The sequence below is a fragment of the Manis pentadactyla genome, chromosome 12 (genome assembly GCF_030020395.1).
Source record: "Manis pentadactyla isolate mManPen7 chromosome 12, mManPen7.hap1, whole genome shotgun sequence".
NCBI lineage: Eukaryota > Metazoa > Chordata > Mammalia > Pholidota > Manidae > Manis > Manis pentadactyla.
In genome coordinates this window covers 53,214,987-53,235,056 of record NC_080030.1, presented here as the reverse complement: position 1 = coordinate 53,235,056, position 20,070 = coordinate 53,214,987, and the positions used below count along the sequence as shown (strand labels likewise).

The following is a 20,070-nucleotide window of genomic DNA, read 5'->3' as shown; positions in this document are numbered from 1 at the left end:
TAAGGGCCAGCTTAGGAGAGTGATAGTCATATTGTCTGATACTAAATGATCATAATATTTTAAACGAATAATTTAAAGAAATACAAGTAGTTTAAAATTACCTGCTTTCTAAAACTAGAAAAAAGTTCATTGTCAATTCCATCACCAAGACTGATTTCTACATATTCATTTCCAATCAATCCATGTGTTTGCCATTATAGTCGCCATATGTATAGGATTTTTTTTCTTGCTTTTCACTTAACTATAGATTATAAGCATTTCCTACATGGCCATATTTATTCCTCTAAGTATAATTTTAATGGTTGCATAATTAAGAATTTTAGAACAGGAAGAACAGGTTAGCCATTTACCATATTAGAGACTTAGTGAGGTTGATGTGATTTTCATGAAGTTGTGTATATTCATTTGTGATGTTTAAAAGCTGAAATTAAGGCTAGAAACTTGGGAGAAATGTTGCCCCTAGACAGAGATATGTGAGGCAGAGGTAGGAGTTATGAGACTTTACTAAGGGAGAGGATTTAGAAGGAAAAATAAGAATAGAAGCAGTTTGTTTATTCAAGTGAATTAGCTAAGTTCATTTTAACTTAATATTTACATATTTTTTTCTACAGATATTTCTTAGAATTAAGAGCTAAGGGCACATCTGATGAAGGTCAATGAATATCAAACATTACTAGTGGCAACAAGTAATGGCCAAAAGAGAACCCAAGATATGACTGTAACCAGTGAATAATCAGAAATTTTTTCCAAACTGGGTCCTCAGGACCTCTAGCCAATCTTCAATTGACTAAAAATTAAAAAATCTCAGAATAGCCATTTGCCAGAACTTTGGCCAGTTGAGCCAGACAGTGATTTCTGTAACTACTTGTTACCCCAGCCTAAAGTAAATCAATTTAAGTCATAAGTGGTAGAAGTTTCATGCAGTAAAATAATCTGATTCATTTTCTTTAGATCAAAATGAAGATCAGGGTTGTAGCTCAACTACCTGTTGTTAACCTTCAATCCAAGATCTCTGAAGCACAGTGAAGGGTCAGTGTCTCACCCCAGATCCCCTCTGAGACTTCTGAAAGCAGAGTGATGTTGTAGAGGTTCTCAGCTATATCCACAAAGCATGTGGGGTATAAAACACCAGGGGGAGGGAGTTCTATTGCCATCCAGAGGGTAGAGCCCAGGGCTGCTGCCAAAGGTCCTCCAACACACAGGAGGATCCCCACAAAAGGAATTATTTGACCCAAAATGTCAGTAGTGTTGATGTTGAGAAACTGATTGAAATAAGAAAAAAAATGCTTATCTTGAGCATCCACATTTTAAATTTAGATGATAATACATTTAAATACATTTTTAAATGTTAGTACTAATAAGTCTTCTGAGATTCTATATGTGCACTTTGTGACCACCCCCAGCCCCACGCTGTCTAAAGGTAAATATTCTGTCATTCTTCTGACTTCAGAAGGCTGAGCCTGCATTATTGTTTGTTTGTGGACCATGTGGGAGAGAATCTGTTTCTGTGTCGTGGCCGAGTCATACTTCCGGCAGCACACACTCCATGAAGCTGCATGTGCAGAAGGTTGGGCACACCCGGCTCCCGTAGAAAGGCATTTGGTGTCTCAGTATTCTGCTACTAGTCACTGAATTTTGGGTCCTTGTTCTTGCTGAATTTGACAGAGTTAAAACCGAACTGGAATGTTTCTAAAGAGAAGGAATCATGCAATTACTTTTAATGTTATGAAGTTTCAAGCCAATATACATGAAGGCCAGATGGAAATGTATATTAAGTAATAAAGCTAAATTTTCAACCAGAATCAGAGAGGGTTGAAATGTGCCTGGCGTTCAGGATTTTAAGAAGTCTGCTCCTCTCTGTGCTCCAGGAAAGACAAGGCCCTCTGGGAGCTGTACTCAAATTTTTGGTTGCTTTATTTGAGTTTTAGTAGATTATTTTTTTTGGTTTGATTTATAAATGACATCTGGTATTTGGAAAAATGAAATGATAATCATCTCAGGAAACAATTGTGTAAATTAAGATAATTTTAATAATTTAAGAAAGGAAAAAAAGCATTCCTTGTTTATTCAGTATGCCCCCATGTCCTCGATGTGCTTAGGGTAGGTTGATGCCTCAAATTGGCTGGTTCCTTGATGGAAACCTTGTCTTCTTCCCTAGGGTCAATTTAGTAATAATATATGTTAATAATATGTGAAATTAAGAATTCCATGAAATGATGAAAACAGCATCACAGCTCTTGTACTATGGTTAAACCCTTGTGGACTTTCCCAGAGTACAGTGTATCTTTCCAGTCATAAGGTTCATCCAAGTTATTGTAAGCCCTTATTTTTTGACTGTGTTCAAAACCAGATTTTAGCCCTGCAAGATCAGAGATCAGGATGTCCTTTTTGTTGACTACTGTATGTTCAACAGCTAGCACTAGATGTCTCTTTTAGTAATACCTCAGTATATATTTGTTGAAAAAAATGAATGGGAGCCTGAGTAACGTAGCGCACAGGTAGATGAAAAGTGGATATGGAGTTGCTATCCAGTAAGTTCAAGAATCACTTCTTCCCTCCTGCGTTCCCTGGAAATGGTCCCATAGGAGATTCATTTGGAACCTTGTTAGTAATGAAATCTTTGAATCATAAATCTCAAGCAAGTTACCATTTACTATATTAAGTGCAAAAGGTAGGCTCTCACCAGAACATAACTGGAGATGTCAGGTGGGAGAAATATTCTGTTAGTCTTGGGGAGATGCCCTCTGGTCAGTAGAGATGGTTTTTATCTCTGTCTGGGTGATGTCCTGCCAGATGTCTGGATATTCTGAAAGGAGCTTTACTAAATTCTGATTGCCCTAACCAGGCCATCTGAAACTCCAATATGATTACCTTATATGGTTGCAGAAACTGCCTTTAGCCAGTCCCACCACCTGGATCTGATGTTCAGATTCCCAGAACAGTTTTCTTCTGTACGGTTGGGTTGTCTTAACACTTGATGCACAGTCCCATTAAACTCTGTGAGGTTGATTACTTGCATGGAGAATGCATAGACCAGGACTTGCTACACATCACAAGGCCTAGCAAGGTCCTGTAAACATGGTTGACATCAAAAAGTCAGACCTTACTACAAAGTTGCGTATAAATCCAATGGGAAGTGGAGAGGGCACAGATTTAAATAGTACATGTCAACTGCTCTAAATGAATGCTATACAGTAAACCCTTCTATTTTCTGCCCATTCTGCAATTGTCACATCTGTAGCAGTAGTATCTTGTTTTATTCATGTTGAACAAAGTGCATCCTTGTTCTCCAACATATGTTACTTTATTAATATCTAATATAAATCTTTGTGAAACATGGGAATGAGAGAGGTATGAGAGATTTCAGCCAGATTGACTAGAATGGCAGAGAATATAGGTGGGGAGAAGAATGGTAAAATGATACCACGCTTCAGACATGGGTGGCCATTGCCTTCTACTTGTGGAATTCTCAGTGTCCCTTCTTCAAATGCACCCCAGTCAACTCATTGCCACAGGAATGACTAGGACCTGTCTTTAAATTCAGCTACATCTTATTAAGCATCTTCTACATCTGCTTTATCACTCTGATTTCTAATATGCCTTAGTGTAGTTGTGATTTGTTGGCCTAACCAGCCCTAAAATAATCAAATGAAAAGCACTTAATTATTGGGCATGTAAATTGATGTGCCGTAAGGTTCCAGCCTGTTTTTCTAACATCGTCTCTGGCCTCTACCTTCATACTTCCATGCCTTTACTTGTGACCTTTCCTTTGCTTGGCACATCCTTCCCTTCCTCCTGTATCAGTGCTTTGCTCCTATGCCTCCATCTCATCTGCGAAGTCCCTCTTCCCCAAAGTTATGTCTTCGAGCCTTCAAAGTTATCACATGCCTCACAATGACTGTAGCACTTAGCACCATCAGCCCTGAAATACAGTGGCGCAAGCGTTTGCTTTTCCACTGGGTGGTGAGTTTTTTGATATTGCAGATTGTGCTTGCTTTTTCTATTTGTGACCCCGTAGCAGTTTATAACCTAAGTGAATAATGGCCTGAAAGGGAGATCATGAAGGAGGGACGAAGTGGAGCTGCATCAGATTGATGAGGATTTCAGGCAATACGAATTGGGGGAAGTGATCAGCAGTAGAATATAGACCCCAAAAGATTTATGCTTTTGAATGTGGATGATCTGATTGTTTTTCCCTTAAAATGTGCCTAAAAGTCTGTGCTAGAATGGCCACTGTGAGCTACATTGAATGGAGACTTGTTTAAGCTCTGTGAGTAGACAGCCTAGAGATATGTGCCACGTGCACTGTGCTTTTAAACCATCATTTAATTTATTTGTTCCTCTAAACATCTTTGTGAAGTGGGATGGGAATTTTAAAGATAAGGGCATATAGGACATAGGCAAAGTTACACAGCAGTTAAGCACTGAATCTTGTTACTGGAACACTTGTGTTTTTGTCTGGACTCATAGCCCCTGCTCTGTTAAGGTTTCTATCATCAGGGAAGCTGTGCCTGATATAGAAACCACATCACAGTGATGAGATGCCCTTGGGAGAGGATTAATCCAGGGTGTTCCTGATCGGAAGAGCATAGCAGTGATCTTGTGCTTATCATCCCTATCTATCCATATCTGCCTCCCGCTGTTCCTGTTGTGACCATGTTTTCCAGATTCTTATCACTTGTGCCTGATTCTTAAAATAAATCAGCTTAACTTTCCATACTCATTTTAAATTAAGGGGTTGCTTGTAACCCATAGTAGCTATTCAACTATTGTTTTTTAATTATTGGAATTTTTATTAGCCCTTGTAATGACTTTTCCCTTTCCACGGAATGCTTTGTGTCTGTTTTCTCTATCCCCATAGATCATTTGTGGAGCCAGGGCCAGCAAGCTAGATTGCAAGATGCTGCCTGTCACTCAAGTCCCTGCTGTTCAGTGATAATGTAGTCAATATGCTTTAATGACCCTGCAAGGGATGTATTTTTCATGGAATTGCCCTCCTTATTTAGGTGCTGCAGTTTTCCTCGAGGCCAATGTGCTCAGAATATGAATGTAAACTTTTTGCCCTCTCATTAATGCAATGGGAGCCAGACACTTTAATTTGCTGTCGCCCTAAGTTCCCAGTACCCAGCCTGCCTGTGTTTTAATCCAGTGAATTAATGCTTGCTAGGCCTTGGGCACATTAACCATTTCTCCATTTATCATTTTTGATAAGTCATTTCTGTCTTCTGCATCATTCTTACTAAATGCTGTGACCATTATATTTATCTTGTGAGTCACAGGGGGCCTGTCAGCCCTGTAATTAAAACCTGCTGTGCTTCCAACACAACAAACAGTGCATGAGCTTGCTAGCTTCAGTAATGTGCTTCACCATCCCGGGAATGTGTATGAAAACATGGAATTGTATGCCTGAAATGTGTAGTTTTTAGTGTCGGTCATACCACAATAATGAAGTGAAAGGCTTCACTTTCCTTTGATTGTTTTTTATTGTTTTTAGTTTTTACATCATATGAGAAAGCATAGAGGGCCTTTCAGATGCCCACTGGATGTTACAGCCTAATGAGAATATTAGAAAGAAGTAAATAAACAACCCAGTCATTTATGAAACTGGTACATGCTCTGAGGTTAATGAAACAAGATGCTATAGAGACCATTTCAGAGAGGGTAATCAGGGAAGGTTGCTTGCCTCCCTGAGGAGGTGACACTTGAGTTGAGACCTGAAAGAAACCAACTAAGTGAGTGACATGAGGAACAGCCATTGCAGGAGCCAAGACAGGGAGGTTTCAGACAAGGTTACCGTCAAGTACAGAGGCATTAGAAGACATGGCCTCTTCCCAGGCCAAACCAGGTCCTGGTGGCACTGCTGCCCACAGCTGCCACCCCTCTCGCAGACCAAACCCCAGCCCCAGAGACAGTCCTTAAGGCAAGGAAAGCCTTTTCCTCTGAGGCCATGAGGGCAGTTGCTCCCGCAGTCCCTCTCTTTCAGCCAGCATGGCACTGACACGATTTTTACCAGGAATTAGCCTGGTATTTCAGGTACCTTAGGATCAAGACTGAGGAGCAAACCCACAATTAGCTTAACTAACCTTGTAACTGAATTGGCAAAAATCCGTTTTCCCTTTTTTAATTACGTATATATTTGCTTTCTGTGAGGGAGCCACTGCTCCTGGGGCTAGCCTGGCTAATAACTAAGACTGAGATGAGAGATTAGGAGAATTTCCTCATTACATCTGAGGACCGTACTCCTTGGTGTGCTGATTAGGTGTATATTCTGTGTTAGGTGAGTTTGCTAGGCTTCAGTGCTGTGTTCTGAGTTTGACAGAGCCAATGAGAAATATCCCCAGAAGGCTGTCACTCACAGGCCAGGCTGCAGGCAGAACATGGCTGCTGGGTTTGGGTGCGAGGAGCAGACATCAGCACTTTCACATCTCCGAATTCTGGCAAGAAAAGTTGCAGTGTCAGAAGCCAAACGGACAGTGTTCCAAATTAGAAGCAGTTCTTAATGCCACAGGCTTTTATTGATCTGTTCCTAATAGTCCTACGAGTAAGAAGTGAAATTTCTCATGGTTGTTAACAATCTTGCAAACGTCATCATCTCATTTTCTATATATCTTGGAAAATAAGGGGAACCTGGGACTAATAAATAAATAAAACCCGGGCAGCATTCTGCAGGAAGGTGTAGGAGGGAAGATAAAACTGCCCATTAAAGAAATTCAAATCCCATGTGGATTTGGGAAGGGGGCAGGGGCAGAAAAGTACAGCAAGTGACTCCTGGGTCCAGGAAGAGGTAGAGACGGTATGGAGTAGTGGTTAGGGCATGGCAGCAGGTTACTTGGGTTCCAATCTCAGCTCCACAACTTATTTCCTGTGGGCCTTCGGCAGCTTATTTAATTATTCTAAGCATCAGTTTCCTCATCAGTAAAATGAGGACAATAATAATGACACTTACTAAAAATACCAATCTAGGTAATTCATGTACAGTGCCTAGGACTGAATCTGGTCATTCGGTTTTCATTATTAGCGGCCAGATCCCCTGGCGTTGAGGAAAGCTGTTTCTGGACAGTAGTCCTGCAGTGGTCCTTCCCCAGGGGAAAGGATAGCTGCTTTTGCTTTCAAAGCATTAGTCCCTATTTTATTGGGCTGTGTATGGCCATAAGGAGAGAGCAGTGGGTGGGTCAGAAAGAATGTTAGATAAGGCAAAGAATGAAGGAGCCAGATGAGGGCTGCACAAAAGGCATCTGACATGGAAATTCATTACTAAATGTTTAACCCCTTCTCTCTTCCTTCCTCCCTTCCTTCCTGGTTGTTAAAGGTTTTACTCTGCACAACCTACACCCCAACATTTGACCTGAGTGGGAGTGCGGTGCTGAAGGTGGCGGAGGTGAGTGCCCGCTTCTCGTGGCCCTCAGGTGCCGCGTGTGCTTGTGCTGCCTGCTCACAGCTGCTTTATCCCCAGCTGGGGCACATACTGGGCGAAGCTGAGCCGCAGCCGTGGGGTGAGCGCTTCTCTCATCCTTCCTCGGGGGGGATTTCTGCGAGGGAGCTGGCCTGTGGGAAGCAGGCTGTGTGGCCCTGTGTTCTGCATGCTTTGGTTTGAGTAACTTGAGGCTTTAACCAAGGAAACAACAGTACCGGTCCTCCCAACTCCGCTGCACCTCCGTGTCACACCTGCTATTGCTCTCTTAGCCCATTTGTCCTAAGATTAGTTGAAAAGCATTTGATTTGAAAAACTGGTTTTTGAGAAACCAAGTATGAGATGTAGAGAGATGTTTATTGATTAAATTCCAACCCTGCCTCCTAAATCCTGATGAATGCCTTTCATAACTGTTATTGGAAAGCCTTCGTTTTTCCATCTGTTGCAGCCTAGAGGAATACATACCTTCCAGCACTCTCAAGAGTATGTCCAACAGAAAACTTGGCTTCTTGAATGCCTGGCATACGCCTTTGGCTTTTGGAAACATCATCATTCCAAAGCTGTACTTTAAGAGACTTACAATACTTTTCCTTCCATTTCTTGAAAAGTGTATCTTCCAGATTCCTATGTTTTGACAAGAGTATGCATGCAGACCTCAGAGGCAATGGCATTTTGAATTCTGAGATTATGGAGAAAAAGAAGCCTAATTATCAGCACTCATAGATATATACACACACATATATATATGTATATATGTGTGTGTATGTATATATGTATATACATATATATATATTTAATGGTAATGATTATAATTTATTGAGTATACCAGATGGATGCTTAGCACTTCGGGCAAGATTTCTTTTTCTCATCTTTATTGAAGATTATTTGTATAATGGACAAAAATTCCATACGATTAAGATATTCAACTGGATATGATGTGTGTGTGTGTGTATGTATTCATTCTGAAATAATCACTACAATCAAGCTAATTAATGTATCCATCAACTCACATAGGGAACATTATCATGGGTAGTATTTATATTGGCCTCTATATGTGCTTCTTACAGTATTGTGTGGCATTAAAGAGTGAACATTAAGAGGAAATTATTTTTGAGCCCATAGAACATTTCTGTGTGTCCTTCAAAAGAAAAAGAAGCAGTTAGTTGACCTTTCACTAGAATATAAATCAATTCCCAAATGCATGTTTATATAGGTACAAAGAACACTTTTCTTTAACACATTTATATGCTTTACTCTATATAAAAGTAAAGAAATAGAACAGCTATCAGTACTTTTTCAGTTGAATTTTGATATACCTGTGAGCACTCTTATTTGTAGGTGCATGTGTGTATGTGTTTATGTTAAGAACACTTAACATGAAATACAGCTTCCTAACAAAATTTTAAGTATACTACACAGTAATGTTAAGGCACAATGTTGCACAGCAGATCTCTGGAACTTATTCATCTCGTATAACTGAAACTTTATACCCATTGGAGAGTAACTCTCCATTTCCCCCTCCCCCAAGACCCTGGCAAACACCATTCTACTTTGTATGAACTGGACTATTTTAGATATCCCCTGCCGTTCGCTTTTAAAATGACAAATGTAGTTTCTGATCCAAGCAAGGAATAGGATCAGCCTGTGAGAGCCTGTTAGCGCTTTGCCTTGTGAAGGAGGAGAAGGGAAATGAAGCCTGTGGCTGCTCAGCAGAATGGTGTTGGTTCCCTGCTGATGGAGGTGGGGTGGGGCGGGGCACAGGTAGTTGCAGGACCTCAGGAAAGGGGGAGGCCACCAGGGATTCCCAAGCTGCCCCTCAGGAGGAGGACTAGGTTGCCTTTATCATCCTCAGAGAAAACAGTTTTTGAAGGAGAATCTAACCGATTGGAGATGTAATTCCTGAATAGCCAACACACGCTGTCATGGACCACCAACGGCAGGGTGTTCATCGAGAGTATCCGGAAAACCCACTTAGGGCCCATCCGAATAGAATGAAACATCAAAACCAAAACCTATAAAGGAAAAACAAAACGTTTTTGTTTTTTTGAAAAATATCTCAGCCTAGGACCAAAGGTAAAGGCATTTGAACTTAGTGGTGAAAAGCCGGGGCCTGGAGTCCCAGTCTTTGGGCATAAACCCGAGCTGTGCCACCTCCCGCTGTGTTGCCTGGGAGACTGGGCCTCACGTTTGCTCTCTGTAAAAGCACTACCAATAGTACCTATCAGAGCACGCTTGTGCCGATGAGACAAGAAAAGTAGAGTCCATGTACAAAGCTTTCAGTGCAGCCCCCCCAGCTGCGAGGCAGAGGCTGCTGGTGTTAGGAGCTGTAGGCTGATAATGATGTCCAGGTCTCCACTAAATAGTGTTGAGCTAGTGAGGACCTTGAGAGGATGGGCCACTGATCAGGCCAGCTTCCTCAGAGAACAGTCACAAGTTTGCACCCCCTTCTTTTCCCACCTGGAGCCTCCAGGATCCCTTAGTTGGAAACGAGTTCCCAGTAGAACGTCGGCATGAAGGTAATGAAACAGGGGTCACACCATCACAGCAAAGCGTGTTACTTCCAGGGCTGTCGTTGACTTTATAGTTCATGATAAAGGCTTGGGACTCTAATCCTTTGAAGGAAGTACTTGGTAAAGATATTAAAAATAAGCTTTTCATCCTGAGTCTGATAATGGGGCTTCCTTGTGCAGAGTGCAGGCTCCCAGATGTTTTTAGGCCCTGCCTCTTCTGCAGACCCATAGGTAGATCCTTCCACCTCCCTGTCTATGGTAGGTGGGATTTATGATTTAGGCTGCCCGTTCTCCCCAGCCTCCCTAGATCTCCCACCGTGCTCTGGTGACTGGACGCCTGGGGAGATTCTCCAGCGCAGCAGACATATAGAGACTGCTTTGTAATGACCACAAGCATCACTATTTCAAAGTGCTTTTGATAAATGGCAATGTACAGAATTGCTCCTCTGTGCTAGTATGGACCTGGTGTAGATACCAGCTTCAAGAGAGTAAGAATCTGGCTCTTCTGGCTGGCCAGTCCTTGGAAAGGACATTTATAAGCCAGTCTGTGGAGAGAGGCTGAGTGACCTCTGGGCATGACAAGCGCTACAGATGCCAGGGCCAGGGGTTCACTCTACCCCACTGTACCTATCAAAAAAGCCAGCAGCAGAAACACCCAGGAAAGTGCTCCTCCTACTGAGAACAGCAGACCTTTATCCATTAGGCACGGCTGCAGCGCAGCTCAATATGCCCAGCAAAAGCTATAATTCTGAGTTCTCTGTGGCCATTCCCTCTCAGGGTCAGTAATTCTGAAGAGGCATGAAAACATATAATGTCATTTGTTGTGGCACGACAGGAGTATATAAACTCAAAGACAATGGTATACAGCTATACCTAACATTTATTTAGCACTTATCCTGCAGCAGCTACTGTTTTAAGAGCTTTACTTATATTAAATCATACTATCCACATAACAATACTGCAAAACAGAAATATTATCCTTATTTTACAGGAAGGAAAATTGACATAGAGAGGTTCACCAACTCTCCAAAAGTCAGACATCTAGGAAGTGGTAGGACCAGGATGGTACAACTGCGTGTGCGGTGTTCCCATCATGTGGCACGTGCTGTCATCAGCCCGGCTGTGGGAGACCCACCTTACACTCTCCCAGGTGTGAATGGTGGTAACCCTCAAAGGGGTACCCCTCCCCTCATCCCAAACCATGAGTTCCCTGCAGGCACCATGTTGAGGTTAAGCTAATCTTTCTTCTTATCTTTAAAATACATTTTTTAATTAAGAGAATAGTATGCACCAGCTCACTACTAACAATGATTAAAGATCAGAAATAAGAGGCAGGTTTATAAGGGTCACATAGGTTCCTATATAAGATTGACTATTTCTAGTAGTTACTTGATTAAACTTTGACTTCTCCTCTTTACCCTCCTGAAACTAACTCTCACATATGAGGTGCTTAAAAATCACAAAGTTTTGGAGACCTTACTTTTAAGTAGGGGTTCGCAAAGGCTGCACATTAGAATCACCTGGGAAGTGTTGGCAAAAATAAGATGTCCTGGGTTGTCCCATAAATTCTGAGTTTTGGGGGCTTGGCAGGACCCAGGCACACAGATTTTGTAAAAGCTCCCCAGGAATTCCACTGTAGCAGTCAAGTTGAGAATAGCTGCTCTGACAGCTACTATGCTGTCCTTCCAAACTGTTGGAAAACGGTACTGAAATGAGCTGTTGTACTTTAAAACCCCAAGTGTGCCTCACCGCCCAGATGAGCCAGCCGCACCTGGAAGCTTGTTAGAATGCAGAACCGCAGACCCCAACCGGACCTAGGAATAAGACTGCCTTATAATAACTTCCCCCATGTGATTCATTGCATATCAAAGTTCAAGAAACACTGCCCCAAGTGAATATAGATATGATCTCATTTTAAATGACTTAAAACTCAGGTGAGAGCTGCCTTGTCTCTCAGCAGAACCGTCCTACCCCCACACCCCTCAGTAAGTACACACTTTTGATTCTTCAAATCTACCTCCTCTTCTTTCATCTTCTCCCACCAAACTGTCACTAGCATTTCCCCTTTGCCAGTGCTTGAAACATATCAAACCTGTTTCTTAAGTGTTTCAGCAGTTTAATCAGCTGCAGAGCTATCCCACTGTTCCTCTGAATATATGTGTTTTTACCAATAAAACCCTTTGTCAGCCTTTGGAAAATGAGGGGAATGCCCCCCATCCCAATCTATATTTATGTTATCTGGCTTAAAGTGAGCATGGATTAGACCTATTTGTATGAAAAGCATTGCAACAACTTATACATACAAGCATATGCATCAATAGTTACATATATTAGATTACTAGATGAATATGTGACTTAAGAAAGGATAAGAGTGGAATCATCTGAAATCATTGTTTACTTCAGGCACACAAGATAGGAATAAATATTTTTCTTACCAGCCTTCATTTTGTATTTCCTTAAAGTTGGAAAATGGCTTAGAGCCTTTCAGTTTTCACCATAGCAATTGCTTAAGTGATGCTTTTCTGTCAACAGAAAGAATTACCACATTTGAGTTATGCTGCCACAAAAAATAATAGTAGTCTATAGACTTACTGAAACCCAATGATTTTACAGGTTCTCAAATGCTTTTTGCCTGCTAATTTAGTCTTTGAAAATCTATATCTCTAGTTTTAAAGCAGGACATTTCAGCCTGAAACAACCACTTAGCTCCTGAGAGCTTTCTTGGTTGTATCTAAATTTTTCATAAAAAGAAGGGTTTAACTTAAAAATTATCTTTCTTCCTATTGTCATTTTTTTTATACAACCAGGGAAACAATTTATGAAAACACTGTACAATAAACTATTTAAAACACCCATGGGAATGTTGGGACAAAATCCAGACATTCTCTTCTTTCTTCTCTGGTATACTTAGACTATTGCTCAAGAATAGCGCTCACCCTGAAACCTGTTGAACAGGAAATGGGGATGTGTACTTAAGTATGAAAACTGAGGATGTTTCTGCAAGGTACTGCTGACACTTTGAAAGGATCATTAAGCACTTAAAATGTAAATACAGGGCAGCCATCGTTTGTGGATCCAATTTTAATGTGCTTAATTAAACTGTAGTAATGAAGGGTTTTCAAAACAGGGTCTTGCATGATGCAAGAATAAGAAATAGCACCAAATTTAGAAATGGACAATGATGAAATATCAAATGTGTGCTTTCTGTTCAGTTTCATGAACAAGCAATATTAAGAGTCCATATAGATACATAGTCCTTCTCTTCACGAGTTGAAAGCTGGACCCAAGATTTCTCTTAGTATTATGCCCAAGTTAGCAGAAATGTTGAGTTTTCTGAGGATAGTTACATTAATTCTGGAAAAAACTGTGGAGTAAAAATAGTCAGTCTGTGGTACAGGAAGAGATAGAACCATAGCCAGAAGCTCTGTGAAGCTAATTTGGAGATGTTAATGATACTGTTCTATTAGAAAGCTTTGGGGTATATTCTCATGCCTGCTGAAGGCTCCTCTGTGGGATTTTTCAGAGTGAGAAAGCCCAGTTTGGGAAATGTGTATTTGCTGGTTTGATCTTATTAACACCTGGGAAACTTCCAGACTTTGTGCCTGTACTGTGCTGTCATTTTCAAGGAAAGTCAAAGACCTTTTTTTTTTTTGAAGATTTTTACTCTAAGAGGGACTTCCCTCTTTCACTCCATCCATCCATCCATCCATCCCTCCCTCAGTTCCAAAACACTGGTTAATAATAATAGCTACTAGTCATTGCGTCCTTAGGGCATATAAATAAGGAGCATTTCACATACCTTCTATTCTAATCTTTATCACAATAAGCTAGATGAATTATCCTAAAGGAAGGTAAGGTTAATTTGCTTGCCCAAGTTTCTACAGCTGGACCTTCAAATCCAGACTTTTTATATTTCAAGAAAGTGTTGTTAACCACTCTGCTCTGTTGCTTCCTAGCTACTCTGTCTTAGAAAACGATAGTAGGATCTTGCCATAATAATATTGGCAGCTGACTGAAATTCTTAGGACTCTTAAAAGGTCCACCTTGGACCTTTGCCAAGGCATCTAATTAGATAATGGTTATGTGGTGTTTTTACATGTGAAGCAGAAGTGTTGATGAATTTCACTTTTCTTCTGACCATAGATTCAAGTGACCATCAGCAGTGTGCCGCTTTTTTGAGTATTCCACTAAGTTTATTTTCTGAGTTATTATCATCAGAGCATGTGAAGTTTATTTCTACTTGATCCCCCGTGGGAAGTTTAAAAAACAGTGAGATTCAAGACCTGCTGGCAGATACTCCGATTTAATGATTCAGTCATCACGAAAGTACTTTTTTTTAATTGGGCTGACTTGTAACTCCTGAAATGCTCTGTGACACCTTTTTTAAAGTCTCATGTGGTAGCATTATTTCTGGAGCAGTCCTCAGATAAAATATTCAACAATTAAGGAGCAGATAGTCTCCAGATACAGTCCAGAAGGAGAGGACACAGAAGACCTGACCCATTTATCCGGGAATCATCTTCTTTGTTATGTTCTCTCTAAGACTAGGAGGAGTGGCCCCACCTCCTGGCGAGAAAACTGGCCGAGGGGGCCTGGACGGCCGTCACAAACCAGCTGCAGCCCCTGAACTAAGGAAATCCTGCTCGAGGCGTGTCTCCCCTTTTCCTTCAGGAAACCCTTTTGTATTGACTCTGTACTGGCTCTGGTTTATCTCCTTGACTGTGTCTGTTCTTTGGCTACTAACTGCCAGATGGTCTTTGAGCAGAGTAAGTCCTTTTGCAAGGAATTTCCACACTCCTCTTTAACCCCTGGCTTGCATGGCTCTTGAAGAACTTACCTGTAGTCAGAAGATGCATAGGGCAACACACAGATGCTCTCCGCTTCATTTTGGGCTGGGGCATGGGAGAGAGGCTAGTGTAGACCAAGCAGAAGGCTGTGCCTGGGTAGGTGCAGGAACTAATGAGTTAAGGTGTCTTAAGCCATTTTAGCAGGCCAGCATGAGCCAAGAAGAACACGAAGAAGGAAGCAGGAAGTCAAAATCATGGCTGTCCATGGATGTCTGGACACTTGCAGAATTTCCTTTTAAGTTGAGATCCAGAAGGAAAACCAGCAAATTTCCCTGCCCAAGTATGGTCATCAGACTGACTTATGCACATATTTCTTAGGAATAATAAAGCAACTTCAGTTCACCCTGTGTGCGTGTGTATGTGTGTGTGTGTTTGCATCAGTAGGACTCATTTACTGAGGTGCTTCCTGTCACAACCCACCTATTACAGCTGTTCAACTGGAAATGGCCTGGCCGCTGAGCTGTCATCATGATTCAGCATAGAGTTTAGACTTGTAGTGATAGTCAAAATTTTCTTTGGTTCTAACGTGATCAATAAGCATTCATAGTCTTCACTATGTAAAAGACATTGCTTCTTGTAGCTTACTCTCTGATCCTTTCTATTTTTTTATCACCATAAATTATTTTTCATCTCTATAAAAATTTTCCATTTGTAAACATCCTAGCTCTTCTCTTTATGGAACTTATTCAGTATCATGCACTATTTTAACAAAGCTGTGCCACTAACCCCATTCAGATAGGAAAGAGAAGGTTAAATGCAAGTTCATCAAAGTGGAGGTCATACGTATTTTGCAGAGCTAAGCACATTTCTGTTGTGGCAACTTATTAAAAGTTGTCACCATTTTGGTTGATATTGAATATGGGCTACATTCTGCTAAGCTGCTTCATATTTAATAATAGTGATTTTACAGTGGGCTTAACCTAATACTGTTATTTATCCATCTACTTTCTTGATGATAAAAATCTCATTGCTTATGTATGGCTTGCAGAGTTGTATATTTTCTGGTTCTTTTTCCTTCTGCTTTTGGGATCTCTTTTGCTTCATTAATAGTCTAATGTTTTTGCTCCTGTGTTTATCATGCCATAAAGCTGAATGTCCACAAATGCATGAAGTAATCAAAATGTCCATTAGGAAACTCCTCACTGCTGCATCTTCATGCATCCCTGGCAGTTGGGGGCCTGTGGCTTTTGAAGTCATGAAGCCTTTGACCTGGCCCTTTGGGCCTGTGGTTGAGGTGCAGGACTGAGCTTTTTTATGCAGCATTATGAAAGCAAAGGGCATGGGTTGGTAGAAGTGGTGTTGGAGATACTAAAATAAGAAGTTGATGAGCCCCTTCTCAGAAATTCAGCCTGCCTTGGGACTTGTCTCTTAGCTTGTCTGATTCAGTGTTCTCATTTTGGCACTGCCCTGAGGTAGAGGAAAAAAACATTCACAAAATGAACACTGACTGGCCTTGAATACAGTGTCAGATTTATCATGGAAACCCTAGTACTGTGAATTTTATTGGCTTACCAACTTATTATTATTATACCAAGTGTAAAAACTTTTCTCTCAGATAGCTGATAAGAGCATTTCTTTCTGAGTACCTAAAGATAGTGATATGATCTGATACATGGTCATTTTTACATTTAAAATGAAACCCTTTTATCACATTCAGTATTTATACTCTCAAATTTAACAGAATGACCTTTTCAGATTAATACATCTTTTAAAAGAGTAAACATGCTTACCTTTTCCTTAACAAAATGTCTCCTGTAACAAGTCATTTCCAGTGTTGTACATGTAAACACTAAAAACAGTGGTGACATTAAAACTCAGAGAAATACATTTGGTATTTGGGAAGCTATTATCTGTATATAGCACTGTTTGTATTGCCTAAAGGCCAGTTCCTCATATGTGCTTTCTTTCATGAGTCTAAAGTGACTGATAGAATTTTTTAAGGGGAAGTCGTATAGTGGGTATGGCTTTCATACTTTAAAGAATTGTGTTTCAGTGTGTAGTTCAGCTGTTTCATCCTTAATGCTTCTAAGGCTTTGAATTCCCCCTCAATTTGTCAGTGCTTAGAGATCTTAAAGATCAACAGTTATAAAGATTTCTTGGGAGAATGTAAGATTTAAAGAACACTTAAATCATGGACACAAATAGTGCTACTGTGCCTAATTACACTGTGCTGAGTTGGCTTTCAACAAAGTGGAACATGACACTTTTTGATGTCTTTGCAAGGTTTTAAAACCATTTCCTCATGTGTAAAAGTACAAGCCTTTCAGGATCAGACAGACATTTACCTTTCACAGGAGGCCTTGCAGCAAGCAGTGCAGAGGCGGGACTGGCTCTCACGTGTCAGCGTAGGAGCAAGAAGATGAGATCCGCCTCAGTGGGGGCAGTCACCTTGGCTCCGGAGATCCGGGTCTCAACTGAAGAGGAGCCTGTAGTTCTGTGACAACCCCGTGAGCAGAGCTTGCAGAGCCCCCTCAGATGATGTGACCAATGACGAGAGTCACCTTGGGAAACCCAGCCTGTGACTTCTCACCAGGTCTTTGTAGTTCTTTCATAGTTTTCCCAGTTCAGATGCAGCTTTGTAATCAGGGGACATATTTACCCTAAGCTGTGCTGCCTAGTAACACAACTGACATTCCACTTTTATCAGGTTTCCGGAAGAACACAGCTAGAGAGTTAATCCAAGGTCAAACTTGTTTACAGAGCAGGAGAGAGGGTTTCACTAACCCTTTCCCTACACTTCATAACTCAGGAGTTGAATTATCTTCCTGTTTTGCCACAGAGGGAGCTTTCCCTGATTAATTTCTAGCCCCCTGAGTTTGTTCTAGATAAAATTATTTGGTGTGTTAAAAAACCACTAATTTGCATTCTCCTATGATGCTCAGAATAATAAACTTCAAAGAGTGGTAATTGTTAGGGAAATACTACTTTTCCTATCTTAAAAACAAATTTCCAGGCATTTTATTTATAGGATTCATTGATAACTAGTCCTAAATCAGGCTGACTTTCTATTTAAGAGGGACTTAATATCCTCTTTGTTCAATTTCAAAGCATGTTGGTAATGAACTGATACCTACAGAGCTTGTATGTTGCTCTTATTTCTTTACCAGGTGTGCATTGAGACATATATATGCAGCTGTCACCAGCGCAGTATAAACACAGCTGTGCGGGCAACTCTCAGTCAGATGCTGAGCGACCTGACCTCCCAGTTACGACAAAGGCAAGAGAACACGGTGAGCCTTGCAGCGTCCACATCGCAGCCTTGCTGTTGTATCTGTGTGTACCTGCATACTGTGTGTCCCGCACCCCAGATGCCCCTTACTCCCCGCTCGGGCTGCTTCCTCCTAAAACAGTAAGAGGGGCTTGCTTGGCTTAAAAGACACAATTTATTTGAATAAATTAAGCTCTTTAAATATATTTTTGCCTGTTTCACCCTAAAGCTTTAGGAGCTGTTTCTCCTTACAGTTTCTAACATTTTTTAGTTATTTAAAAATTCACTTTCATTTTTTAATCATTTTTTTAAACTCACATTGAATTTTTTATGTAAAAATATTGTGATATATTCACAAATACCAGAATTTAAGAAAAATATCAGTTACCTGCAAGCCTAGAGATTTGGTGTATTTGTCTTGGTTAACCAAAGGATGGTGGCAGGAGGTCCCCTTCACCTGCCCGTGACATCCGGGTAAAGCTGATTTGTCTTCTGTCCGTCATCAATGCCACTAGAGCTTTTTGCTGTAAACTTGAACAGATTGTCTAAAATGAGCATTCCCAGGAAGAAATGTAAATGTAGTTGGTTCCTTGTATATATTATCTCTGGGAATGTTAATGAGGAGATGATTCCTCTTCACAATTGGTTGGGCTGTTTAACAAATCCGCCTCTGTAATAATTCAGATTAAAATTCTCTTGAAATCTGCAAGTGTTCCAAAATGAATACTTTATTAGTTATTGTTTTAGAATAGGAATTCTCAGTGGCAGTCCCAAAATATCCCAGAGATTAATTTTACAGAATTTAAGATGGCATGTTTAACTTCAATTATTCCTAATTTTTGCCTTCCAGTATTTTCCAATTCTTAGAAGCACATGGGGTTGAGTGGAACCTTACAGATTACCTAGTCAGATAACTTTATCTGTCATTTTACAGATGAAGATGAAGCCCTGAGAAATGAAATTGAAATCTAAAACTAATGAGCTTATCAGGCAAAGAGCCAGACCAAGCCTCTGGTCTCCTAAGTAACTCCAAGTACAGGTTATTAATATGGGCTCTGGTGGCTAGTGTTGAAAAAACAACACTAATCTGAAAAACCAAATATTGATTTATTTTTTCTGTTTGCTATGTGCAAAGCCCAAATTTGTATTTTAAAAAAACCTGCTTTATCTTGAGATATTTCTATTACTTTGGCTTACTATAGCTAAAAACTATTTAATTTATACTAGGATGCTGAATATGGTAGTATGCAAATACTAGTTTAAAGGAAATTGAAACTATGAATAGAAGATATATTAAGAAAAAAGTATTATTAATGGAAATAGTGCTAAGACACTGAGAATCCTTATTTTAATATATAGTCACAGTCCATACTTGCTAAATGGCAACATGGTGAAATATTATAGTAATGATAGCTTAATGTTTTAAAATGAAACTTTGTAGTTTCAAAGTGATTCCAATTATATTAACTCATTTAATCTTTTTGTTTTTAATTTTAAGTAGAGTATAAGGTTGCAAATGAAATGAGTCTTTTAAATAAAGCTCATTGCTCTTCTCTAAGAACGGCAAAAAGCAGAGTTGTAGAAATCTGGATAAAACTGGAGGGTTACCTGCCTCTGACCGTTGCATTAGGTGACTAATCAGCCTTCTGGTCCTGCTCATTACTGACCATCTGGATGTACCCCAACCTGAGGCAAGATCCCAAATTAGGTGAAAAATTAGAGTTTCCTGTTATTTCCTTTCTGTTACTCATGCAGTCCCTGGTGATGTTTCCATGTCCTACAAAAACACAATTCTCAGAATGCTAATATTTGTAGCATATATGATATCTACTAAAAGGAGACACAAGTTTTACCACCTGAGAATGGTTGCTTTTAAAAAGCTATTAAAGGGGAGTGGTAAGAATGGTGAGGTTGCTCTAAGGGGGCTGTATGTTCTCCCATTGGGCACTTAGTATTACCTGCGGAAGTTGAGAAGATGTGTATAGTGTATAGCTGGACCCTTCCCTGGAAAGATACCATGGGCCACCTCAGAATTATGAAGACTTAAATACAATGAAAAGGAAATAATTCCAGAATGCCCAGTGCATTAGCATA

At 40.4% G+C, this 20,070-nt stretch overlaps 1 protein-coding gene and 1 long non-coding RNA gene across 4 annotated transcripts in view; one reads left to right on the top strand and one right to left on the bottom strand.

Annotated features, from left to right (window-relative positions):
- Positions 1–20,070, top strand: part of ARFGEF3 (ARFGEF family member 3) — a 159,986-nt gene that overhangs the window by 56,722 nt on the left and 83,194 nt on the right. For 2 of the 3 annotated variants that reach the window (XM_057489158.1, XM_036903684.2), the window contains exons 5-6: positions 7,310–7,378; positions 17,876–17,998. In XM_057489158.1, the coding sequence (XP_057345141.1) occupies positions 7,310–7,378; positions 17,876–17,998 (192 nt within the window). The remainder of the gene's footprint in view (positions 1–7,309; positions 7,379–17,875; positions 17,999–20,070) is intronic. The other variant, XM_057489159.1, reaches the window with a different exon arrangement.
- On the bottom strand, positions 7,385–17,715 carry LOC118921723 (uncharacterized). The gene is made up of 4 exons (XR_005028472.2): positions 17,054–17,715; positions 12,357–12,443; positions 9,293–9,423; positions 7,385–8,090 (listed from the first exon to the last, which is right to left on the bottom strand). It is a non-coding gene; the product is annotated as an uncharacterized LOC118921723 (long non-coding RNA).